Source organism: Haplochromis burtoni, unplaced genomic scaffold (genome assembly GCF_018398535.1).
Source record: "Haplochromis burtoni strain Fernald_Lab_line unplaced genomic scaffold, NCSU_Asbu1 Contig_521, whole genome shotgun sequence".
Classification (NCBI taxonomy): Eukaryota; Metazoa; Chordata; class Actinopteri; order Cichliformes; family Cichlidae; genus Haplochromis; species Haplochromis burtoni.
The window spans coordinates 294,848-306,392 of record NW_024582882.1 but is presented as its reverse complement, the minus strand read 5'-3'; the positions used below and the strand labels follow the sequence as shown (position 1 = coordinate 306,392).

At 50.5% G+C, this 11,545-nt stretch overlaps 1 protein-coding gene across 1 annotated transcript in view; it reads right to left on the bottom strand.

The window, feature by feature from the left end:
• The window catches only part of LOC102294741 (2-lysophosphatidate phosphatase PLPPR4), a 46,532-nt gene extending 45,163 nt beyond the window's left edge, over positions 1 to 1,369 (bottom strand). The window contains exon 1 of the mRNA XM_005947521.3: positions 814 to 1,369. Coding sequence (XP_005947583.1) covers positions 814 to 885 — 72 coding nt within the window. The 5' untranslated portion in view covers positions 886 to 1,369. The remainder of the gene's footprint in view (positions 1 to 813) is intronic.
• Between the last annotated feature and the right edge of the window lie 10,176 nt (positions 1,370 to 11,545).

The following is an 11,545-nucleotide window of genomic DNA, read 5'->3' as shown; positions in this document are numbered from 1 at the left end:
AGCAGATAATGCTATTAAACATTGAAATAAAATAGAAAAACTTACTTTTTGCCATACAAATTACTTTTTTTCATGTTAAATTGTCTGTGTTTGACAAAATATGCTGATTTTTCACATGTGATAGCAGAACTGAGTTGGGCATGCACAGGATGAGTCACATCATTTGAAACTTAGCCCTGATTGGAGAAATTGGAAGTGTTACAACTGACCCATGTTACAACTATCCCCGGTCTCCCCTAATTTAAAAACATTTGTTTTCGTGGTTTGCATTTTGCTTTCTATTGGATCCAACAGAAAGCAGAAAAAATAAAAAAATAAATTAAGAAATGATGCTACGTTGTGATATTGTGTGTATTACCACGGATGATTGTTGAGATGTCAGCGTTTTACTGTGTGAGCAGCTAATATCATACATATTAGAAATATAAAATTCAATAGCTGCAGCTGCACAGCTACTTAAAAAATAGAAAAAAGCAGCAGCCCATTGGCTTTTACTTGACCTATTTTGATAATGAGAACAGGTGGCTGTGCTGAGCACAAGCAGAGGGGGTAAAGGGGGGATGCTGTGCTTTATCACATACTTTAAGTGGATGAAAATCTCGATGAAAACGTGCGCGCCATTTGCTCATCACAGGCTATTGCATCTTAATGCTGACCAATTAGAATTACCTATTTTTATATAGCTTCATATAACGCACCTACTAATAGAGGCTCGTGTATAATAATGCAGCTCTGATATAAATACGATCAAATCAAATGACATCCTCGCTGTAGCAGGCGTTTGATGGAGGTACAAAGCAAAGCCTGACTCACCTCTACGAAATAGAAGCAGGGCAGCAGGCTAACACTGTCTTTAGTCTGGATCCTCTTCTCTCGTACAGACATGGTCGGCCTCTGAACGTCCAAACAGATCCGAGATGTAACGAGGAAAGAATGGCTGCGCTCCTCCAGGCGTCCTGCTGGAATCAGGAGCGCTCCATACCGCTGTGTATAGCAGTATGCAACAACCGCTCAGTGTTCAGCACGGGGACCCGATGCTCCCTCCAGCGCGACCCTTTATACCTGCTGGTGAGCTGCTGGTGAGCTGCTGGGAGCGCGGTTCTGTGTGTTTCTCTCCGCTTGCTGTCAGGTAGAGAACAGCGCCAGAGCGAGAGGAGGAAAGAATGGGGGGGAGAGCGCAGACGCACTGAGGAGGGCTGACGGTGGACCACCAAAGTGGATGTGCATGCAAAAACGTCTGTTTCACATATTCTTAAACGTAATTTGAATGCTGCTTTGCCACACGCTGCTCACGCTTAGGTGTTATGGCATCATTTGTGGTGATTATGGCGCATAAGCAGCCGTTATCTGTGCGACTGTTCCTCTGCGTTTAAAACACATCGTAAAGGTTTCCCTCTTTGCTTTCCTCATATTTAACGTCACATCAGCAGCGACATCAGAGGTAACTTTATGTATCTGAAAGCTGTTCCTAAATAATGCCAAAACTGGCATTTCCAACGTACGTCCCCCAAAATCAAATTAAGCCCGATATCGGCTACGGATGTTAAATTCACGTTATATTTTGGTACCATTGACGGATATTTTCCGTTTATATTAACATTTAGAAGGATTTCTTTTTACTATAACTCATTAAATGTACGTCTTTATATCCTTAAACACATATTTCCACACAATTACAACCTAATGCACCATTTGCTCACAAATTCTTAAATGTAAACTTCTTAAAATAATCTGTGCTTTGTAAACAGCAACATTTGTACAATTAATGTTAAATATCCTTATATAGTTCTTGAGTTGCAGATATCAGATTTCAGTGTTGATTCAACAGAATTGCCTGATACTGATTTAACATTGTTTCAATCAGTATTTGATATCTGGGATACTAACGACACCATCCACCTCGTCATAAAACGAGTAAACAGCTAACGCAGGAACAAAATAAGTCATCTTTAAAATTTGAGCATTTTTATGTTCCTTGAAATAAATGTTTCTTTATGTGAATACGTTGATATACATTCATTTAAGTGGCTGCGACGTGTTTTCTTCAAACAGGATACCCGACAATCCCAACATTTACCAATATAATAAAAATAATATACTATAGACATAATAACATCCAGAGTAGCTTTAAGGTAGGATCGCTGCCTTGTGGTTGCTGAGCTGATGATACAGTATATGTAGTCAGTTATGGTCAAAGTTTTTTTTTTTAAACTCACCTTTTATTCCCAAATGAAATCAGACTGAGCATGTGTGCTAGATTAACACTGTAGGGTCTTTACCTTCAGACAACATTTGTTGACTGCTACGTGGTGCTATATGAATAAAACTGAACAGCTCCAAAGGTGTTCCTGAAATTTGGGTTTATTAGAACAGAACAGATCTCAGCAGAAGGCTGACAGGACTTTTACCCATAAAATAAACATAAAGTACAGAGAAAAAAAACATTTAAATAAAAAGAGATGAGGACAGATTACTACACCAAACCATAAAAACACGTTTACTGGATTTGTTGTGTCAGGGGTGGAACACTTCAAAGAGACCCTGAATCAGTGTCCCCCTAGATTCTCTTCCCTTATTTAAGTCACAGCTCAAAACATACTTGTATGGCTTACTCACTTTAATACAGATGTTGTCAAATCTTGTTTATTGTTTTGCTATTTTAATTTATTTTAATCTATTTTTAATCTACTGCTTTATTGATACATTTTTCTCTTTGTAAGGTGAACTTGGGTTTCAGAAAGGCACCCTCAAATATAATGTATTATTATTATTATTATTATTATTATTATTATTATTATTATTATTATTATTATTATTATTATGCGGACTGTCATGGACCAAGACGACTTTGGGATACCTTGGCATCCACCAACATGCCTGACGGACCTCAGCTTTGCGGATGACATCGCTTTGTTTGCTGATATCTGGAAGAATATGAAGACCGTGACATGAAAACTTGGAGCAAGAGGCAGCCAAAGTGGGCTTGTGGATTAGCGGGAACCAGATCAAGGTTATGAGAATTGGTTACATGACGGCACAGGATCCCATCTCTGGAGGAGGAGGTTAACCAATTCCCCAACCTGGGCAGCATCCTTGCATGCGACGGAGATACTGATCATTATGTTGTATGTCGGATTGTGAACGTGGGTGCGGTCTTCCAGCAGCTGATCTGCTTCAATCCAAAGACCGACCTGATGACGAAGATTCGTCTGCTCAACTCCATCATTATACCTGCCGCGATCTGCACTTGTGAGACGTGGAAAACATTACTCTGCTTTTTTCAGAAGCCCGGGGTCTTTTGGATTGTAATTTGTTTCATGGTTGGATGCCTGACTGACAACTGTATAAAACAAAACCTACACACAATATTCGAAGCACATAGCGCACAGTCGTAAATTCCCCCTAATTTTGGTATGATCCGAGCTCAGGCACTAGGCGACTGAGCACAGCCAGTAGCGGTTTTTGATACGGGCGACACGGGCGGTTGCCCGGGGCGGCATCGTGGTGGGGGGCGGCATCAGCGCATATTGGGATAGGTCCCAGTCCTCAGCTGATTCTGGACCCCTGGAGTTTAAGCAGCCACCTGGGAAGTGCCCCGTGTCAGTGCTGTCTGAGCAGGGCCAGTGCTCAGCACAACATCCATTGCCTTCGTGTCTGCCAGAGGACTCCATGCCTGCTGGCTTTGTGATGGCTTCTGCTGGAGGGTCCGAGGGACCGCTCCGGCCTTTGTCTCGTGTCTCCGCTGGAGGGTCCGAGGGACCGCTCCGGCCTTTGTCTCGTGTCTCCGCTGGAGGGTCCGAGGGACCGCTCCGGCCTTTGTCTCGTGTCTCCGCTGGAGGGTCCGAGGGACCGCTCCGGCCTTTGTCTCCTGTTTCAGCTGGAGGGCCCGAGGAGCCCGTCCAGCCTCCTGCTTCGTCAGCTGGAGGGCCCGAGGAGCCCGTCCAGCCAGCAACAGCTGCAGCCTCATCGCCAGCTGCAGCCTCATCGCCAGCTGCAGCCTCATCGCCAGCTGCAGCCTCATCGCCAGCTGCAGCCTCATCATCATCCTCGCCAGCTGCAGCCTCATCATCATCCTCGCCTGCTGCAGCAGCATCATCATCATCGCCTGCTGCAGCATCAGCATCATCATCAGCCTCGTCTGGGCCAGCCTCGGAGCCTTCAGCCTCGTCTGGTCCAGCTTCATCCGAGTCTTCATCCTCGCCTGGTCCAGCTTCAGAGCCTTCAGCCTCGTCTGGTCCAGCTTCGTCCGAGTCTTCATCCTCGCCTGGTCCAGCTTCAGAGCCTTCAGCCTCGTCTGGTCCAGCTTCGTCCGAGTCTTCATCCTCGCCTGGTCCAGCTTCAGAGCCTTCAGCCTCGTCTGGTCCAGCTTCGTCCGAGTCTTCATCCTCGCCTGGTCCAGCTTCAGAGCCTTCATCCTCGCCTGGTCCAGCTTCGAGCCTTCATCCTCGTCTGGTCCAGCTTCGTCCGGTCTTCATCCTCGTCTGGTCCAGCTTCAGAGCCTTCAGCCTCGTCTGGTCCAGCTTCAGAGCCTTCGTCCTCGTCTGGTCCAGCTTCATCCGAGCCTTCGTCCTCGTCTGGTCCAGCTTCGTCCGAGCCTTCGTCCTCGTCTGGTCCAGCTTCATCCGAGTCTTCGTCCTCGCCTGGTCCGGCTTCAGCCTGTGCTTCGCCTGGTCCAGCCTCATCAGAGCCTTCGGCCTCGCCTAGCCCAGCCTCCGTGTCTTCAGCCTCGCCTGGCCCAGCCTCCGCCTGTGCTTCGCCTGGTCCGTCTGTTCCTGCCCTGTCATCGCCCGGTCCGGCCCTGTCATCGCCTGGTCCGGTCTCGTCTGGTCCTGTGCCCACCGGGCCTCAGCCAGTACGCTTGACACTGGAGCGCCGCCGCTGCCTTCCGCACGGCTGGCCCCTGGACCGCCATCGCCTGAGTGGCCGCCGTTGCCTTCCACACGGCCGGAAGTTGCTGGTTTGTCTGTGTTATTTCCCCTTCCACCCGTCTGTGTGGATTCTCTGGTCATTCTCCCTGCATGTCACGTTCGTATTCCGGTTAGTGTTTTATTTAGTTTTCCCAGTTTAGAGTTTTCACCGTTCTGTTCCTCGCTACCCTGTCTGTTGTACCTTTTAGTTGCAAATAAACTCACCCTCCACTTCAGCAGCCTGCAGTTTGGATCCATTATTATTCACACGGCTTGCCCCGGCAAACCGTGACAGAAACAGGATGGTACCAGTGAACAGGACAACGAGGTGTTATATATAGAGGTGAAGACGTCCGCCAGGTCCGCAGCACAGTCTTTTAGCACCCGGCCCAGCACTCCATCTGGCCCGGCCGCCTTCCTGGTGTTAATGCTCCGGAACACACGCCTCAGCTCATGAGTGCTCAGGACTGGAGCAGGGTCGGTTGAGGGGAGAGGGGACAGGACAGGGTCGGTGTTCTCCCTATCAAAACGGGCATAAAAGAGATTTAGATCCTCAGCCAGAGTAGAACTGTCGGCTGAGGGTGATGGTGTTCTCTTTTGTAGTCCGTGATAGCCCTGATGCCCTCCCAGACCTGCCTTGGGTTTGTGTTGTTCTCAAACCTGGCCTCGATACGCCTCCTGTGCTGCTGCTTGGCAGTCTTGATGCCTCTTCTCAGGTTGGCCCTGGCAGCACTGTATGCCTCCTGGTCCCCGGATTTGAAAGCGTTGTTCCTTGTTCGAATAAGTTGTTGAACTCCGTGTGTCATCCAGGGTGGATTATTAGGGAACACACGGAATCGTTTCCAAGTTGTTACATTGTCCACACAGAAACAGATGTAGTCCAAGACAGTGGAGGTGTAACTGTCCAATGCGACACGATTGTCAGTGTCCTGCACCTTGAATACATCCCAGTCTGTGCAGTGGAAACAGTCCTGAAGCATCGGAATAGCATCCTGCGGCCATGTTCTCACGGTTTTGGTTGTAATCCCAGTGCTCTTGATCTTTTGTGTGTATATTGGGTGTAGCAGAAGGGAGAGATGGTCTGACAGACCCAGGTGGGGATAAGCCTGGGCTCTGTATGCATTCGCCATGTTGGTGTACACCTGGTCCAACGTTCTGTCTCCTCTGGTAGCACACTTCACATTACGGTGGAAATTGTGAAGTACAGATTTCAGGTCCGCGTGGTTAAAATCCCCAGCCGCAATAAAGACACTGTCCGGGTGTGCTGCCAGGCTGTTATTGATGCAGCTGCTCAATTGTGCTAACGCTAGCTTAGCATTAGCATCTGGTGGAATGTAAACAGCGCAGATGTAAACGGCAGAAAATTCCCGAGGGAGATAGAATGGACGGCACTTTAACACCAACAGTTCTACCTCTGTACTGCACAGTCTTTCCGTGACCGTGACGTTCGTGCACCAAAAGTTGTTAATATAGATGCACAGCCCCCCGCCGGTCTTCTTACCCGAGTCCGCAGACCTGTCGGCTCGATAGGCGGTGCGGCCTGCTAGATCAATAGCCGCATCGGGAATGGCGCTGTCCAGCCAGGTTTCAGTGAAAATCATGCACGAACAGTTATTAAAAGTCCGTCGAGTGGCGATCTGCAGTCGTATTTCATCCAGTTTGTAACGGATTGAACGGGCGTTGGAGAGGAATATGATCGGGAGTGGTGGTTTAAACGGACTAGTCTTTAGCCGTGCCCACAGGCCTCCCCGCCTGCCTCTCTTCTGCCTCCGCTCGCAACGTCTCCTCCTGCGGCTTGCTGTTGCGGGTAGCCCCGGGGGTTGCTTAACGATCTCCGGGGGGATGAGATACTCGGATGTTAGTTGAAGATCTCCACGGCTTAGTTGTAGTAGATCATCTCTGTTGTATTGAAGTAACCCCAGACTATGTGAAATAATACCCAATACCACCAAAAGTGCAAAAATGTAGGAGCCCCGGGCCGCTGCGTCTGTGCGCGCCGCCATCTGGCTGTGGACAATGGCAGGTCATCCTGAAACTATCAGAATCAGAATACTGTATTAATCCCTATGGAAATAATGTGGATTACAGTTACTCCAAGAAGAAATCGTAAAAATAGCAACAGTAACAGACTAAACTCCAAACAATACATTATGTTACAGATTTTAATATTAATTAGTCATTGTCAGTTGTTGATTTGTCCTGTTCTCATTGTATGACGAATTATGATGGCTGTTTGGTAGCGTTTGCATACTATGCATACTCTCTCTCTCTTCATATGTGTGTGTACAACAGTTTTATGTTAATGTAAAATCCTTAATATGTTTTATGTGTGTGTGTGTGTGTGTGTGTTGGGCGAAGGGGGGGGGCGACAGAGGGAGTGTTCTTGAGCCAGGTACCAAAGCAAATCATTCGTACTGTACAAATAATGTAAATATGACGGTGTATCACAAAAGATTGATATCAAACTGATCACTTGACCCATATTACGTTACTTGCTCTTCGAGTGAATCAACAAATGGCGAAATGAAAAGCCGAACAACAACAATGCTGTTTCTTTAGAGAGTCTTAGCTTACATGTGTGTTTATTTCATATTTTCAGTTGTTACCCTCCACGGCTAAAACACTCTAAATGTTTCAGTTATACTGATGAACAAAAATGGCCTGTATTTGTATAGCGCTTTACTAGTCCTAAGGACCCCAAAGCGCTTTACACATCCAGTCATCCACCCATTCACACACACATTCACACACTGGTGATGGCAGCTACATTGTAGCCACAGCCACCCTGGGGCGCACTGACAGAGGCGAGGCTGCCGGACACTGGCGCCACCGGGCCCTCTGACCACCACCAGTAGGCAACGGGTGAAGTGTCTTGCCCAAGGACACAACGACCGAGACTGTCCAAGCCGGGGCTCGAACCGGCAACCTTCCGATTACAAGGCGAACTCCCAACTCTTGAGCCACGATCGCCCCCTAACAATGGACATAAGGAGCTTCTGTCAAAGAAAAAACTCTGGTAGATGTTATTTTATATATTATGCTTTGTATGTTGTTCAGTATATTTCTGTCAGGTTTCAGTTAACGGACTCAGGCGCAGACCGGGACTCCTTACAGGATTTACAGATTTTATTTACACAACGACACCAGGTGATGCTATTTACAAAGTGCTGGAGGGAGGGGAGGGGGGTCCAGGGTTCCGAGGTATGTGAGGGAAAAGACGGGAATCTGACGTCCTCCAAAGGCTCTCTCTCTTCACTCCCCACACTGGGGAAACACCATCCACTCACTCGTCCACGGGATGACAGGCAGGCAGGGAAAGGTCCAGGATAGATCTGTACACAGAGATTATAGTTAGAGGCGAACAGACGGAACGAACTCACAGATCCTTATTTACAATCTACTGAGCGACTGACGCTGATAACTCAACGATCCAGCGACGAGTGACACAGTGCTGCTGTCTTAAATCGGCCTTGTGATTATCCCGATCAGCAGCAGGTGCGTGGGCCAGGGGCGGGAGCCCATAATGAGCATCGCCCCGGCAGGAGAGAGAGCAAGAGAGAGAGAGAGAGAGAGAGAGAGAGAAAACATGTTGCCTAATACAGAATCAGCTGGTGAGGCACAGGGACCATGACAGTACCCCCCCCTCAACGGGAGCCCCCCGGCGACCCACCAGGCTTATCCGGATGCAGACGATGGAACGCCCGCAGCATGCGCCGGTCCAGGACGGCCGCCCGAGGGACCCAGGACCGCTCCTCCAAGCCATAGCCCTCCCAATCCACCAGGTACTGGAAGCCACGCCCCCGCCGCCGAGAATCCATGATACGGGTGATCGAGTAAGCCGGCAGACCGTCCACGAGCCGGGGGGGAGGAGGGGGCCTGGAAGGCGGGCACAGAGGACTGGACCGGAGAGGTTTAACCTGAGACACATGGAAGACATCGTGTATCTTCATGTTGCGAGGCAGCTTGAGCTTAATAGACACAGGGTTAACCAAAGCCGAGATCTCGAACGGGCCGATATAGGCAGGAGAGAGCTTCCTGGATTCCGCCCGGATGGGAACGAAGCGTGTGGAAAGCCATACCTTCTGCCCAACAGTATAGGCGGGAGCGGAGGACCGGTGGCGGTCAGCGAAGCGTTTGTTGCGGTCCTTGGTGCGTAACAACGCAGCCCGGGTGGCCTTCCACACCCGACGACACCTACGCAGATGCGCCCGGACGGATGGCACAGAGTGTTCGCCTTCGATGGAGGGAAAAAGAGGCGGCTGGAACCCCAGAGAAGCTTCGAAAGGGGACCGGCCCGTGGCGGAGGAGGTCATGCTGTTGTGGGCGTACTCGATCCAGGGCAGTTCCTCGCTCCAGACGGCCTGGTTGGAAGAGACGACGCAGCGCAGGGCCGCCTCCAACTCCTGGTTCGCCCGTTCGGACTGGCCATTGCTCTGCGGATGATAACCAGAGGAGAGACTGACCTTAGATCCCAATGAGGTGCAGAACTCCCTCCACACACGGGACGTGAATTGAGGACCCCGGTCAGACACGATGTCATCTGGAATGCCGTGCAGGCGAAAGACATGGGTGGTGAGCAGGCGAGCAGTCTCCAATGCTGTAGGCAGCTTGGGCAGAGCAACAAAGTGAGCCGCCTTAGAAAAGCGGTCAATGATCGTGAGTATGACCGTATTACCTGCAGATGGCGGGAGGCCAGTCACAAAATCCAGAGAAACATGAGACCATGGTCTGGAAGGCGTGGGTAAGGGATGAAGCGGACCCGAGGGTGGCTGGTTTGGGGTCTTGTTTCGAGCGCAGGTTGTACACGCGGAGACGTATTCTTTGGCGTCCCGGCTCAGGGTGGGCCACCAAAAGTAGCGCTGCAGGAAAGTAATTGTGCGGTGTATTCCTGGGTGACAGGAGAAACGGGCTGTGTGTGCCCACTGTAATACCTGAGGCCTGACAGGTTGGGGAACGAACAGGCGCCCCGCAGGGCCGCCTCCAGGATCCGGTTCGGCTCTCTGAGCCTCGCGAATGGCCGACTCGATTTCCCAGGAGACAGCCCCCACCACACAGGTGGCCGGGAGGATGGGAGCAGGGTCCGCCGGGTCTTCGGAGGTGGAGAATTGTCGAGACAGGGCGTCCGGCTTGACGTTGCGGGATCCTGGCCTGTAAGTGATTGAAAAGTGGAACCGCGTAAAAAACAGAGCCCACCTTGCTTGTCTGGCGTTAAGCCTCTTTGCGGTTTGCAGATATGCCAGATTCCTATGGTCTGTCCAAACGATGAACGGTTGGGCAGTGCCCTCCAGCCAGTGCCTCCACTCCTCCAAGGCGAGCTTGATGGCAAGAAGTTCCCGATCGCCAATGTCGTAGTTGCGTTCTGCGGGGGTGAGACGACGGGAGAAAAAGGCACACGGGTGGAGCTTACCATCCCTCTGTTGCGAGAGGACCGCTCCTACTCCCGTGTCGGATGCGTCCACCTCCACCACGAACTGCAGGGTTAGGTCGGGCTGGACCAGAATGGGTGCTGAGGCGAATCGCTCTTTCAGCTCCAGGAAGGCTGATTGGGCAGCATCGTTCCACTGAAAAGGAACCTTGGGAGAGGTCAATTGTGTTAAAGGCAGAGCTACCTTGCTGTAGTCCCGGATGAACCGCCTATAGAAGTTAGCGAAGCCGAGGAACCGCTGCAGCTGCCGTCGGTTGGGGGGTTCAGGCCACTCCACCACGGCTTTCACCTTAGCTGGGTCAGGACGTAGGTCTCCCTGCTCGATGACGTAGCCTAAGAAGGCAACTGTGGACACGTGGAAGACACATTTCTCACCTTTTACGAACAACCGGTTTTCCAGCAGGCGTTGCAGAACCTGTCTGACGTGGGTCTCATGCTCTGACAGTGACTTGGAGAAGATCAGGATGTCGTCGAGGTAGACGAAGACGAACCTGTTGATGAAATCCCTCAAAACATCATTAACGAGTGCTTGAAAAACTGCAGGAGCATTAGAGAGGCCGAACGGCATAACCAAGTATTCAAAGTGTCCAAGGTGAGTATTGAAGGCGGTCTTCCACTCGTCGCCCTCTCGGATCCGAACTAAGTGATATGCGCTCCTCAAGTCCAATTTGCTGAAAACTGTCGCCCCCTGGAGCAGCTCAAAAGCAGAGGTCAGAAGTGGGAGTGGATATTTGTTTTTGATGGTTATGTTATTTAACCCACGGTAGTCGATGCACGGGCGGAGAGACTTGTCTTTTTTCTCGACGAAGAAAAACCCTGCTGCTACGGGCGATGAGGAAGCGCGGATCAAGCCGGCGGCGAGGGACTCTGAGATGTATGACTCCATAGCCTCTCGCTCCGGTAGAGAGATGCTGTAGAGACGGCTAGTAGGCAATGGCGCGCCAGGGAGTAAGTCGATAGCGCAATCGTACGGTCGGTGAGGAGGCAACGACTGGGCCCGGTCCTTGCGAAACACTTCGGCGAGATCATGATAAACAGGGGGCACTCCGGACAAATCGGAGGGCGCGGTCGACTTGGCGAGGGAGGCTGGTGTGTGAGGCGGTGAGGCGGATTTAAGGCAGGTCATATGGCATTCCTCTCCCCACCCCGTAATGCGTCCCGTAAGCCAATTAATGCACGGGTTATGTTGACGAAGCCAGGGGTGCCCGAGAAC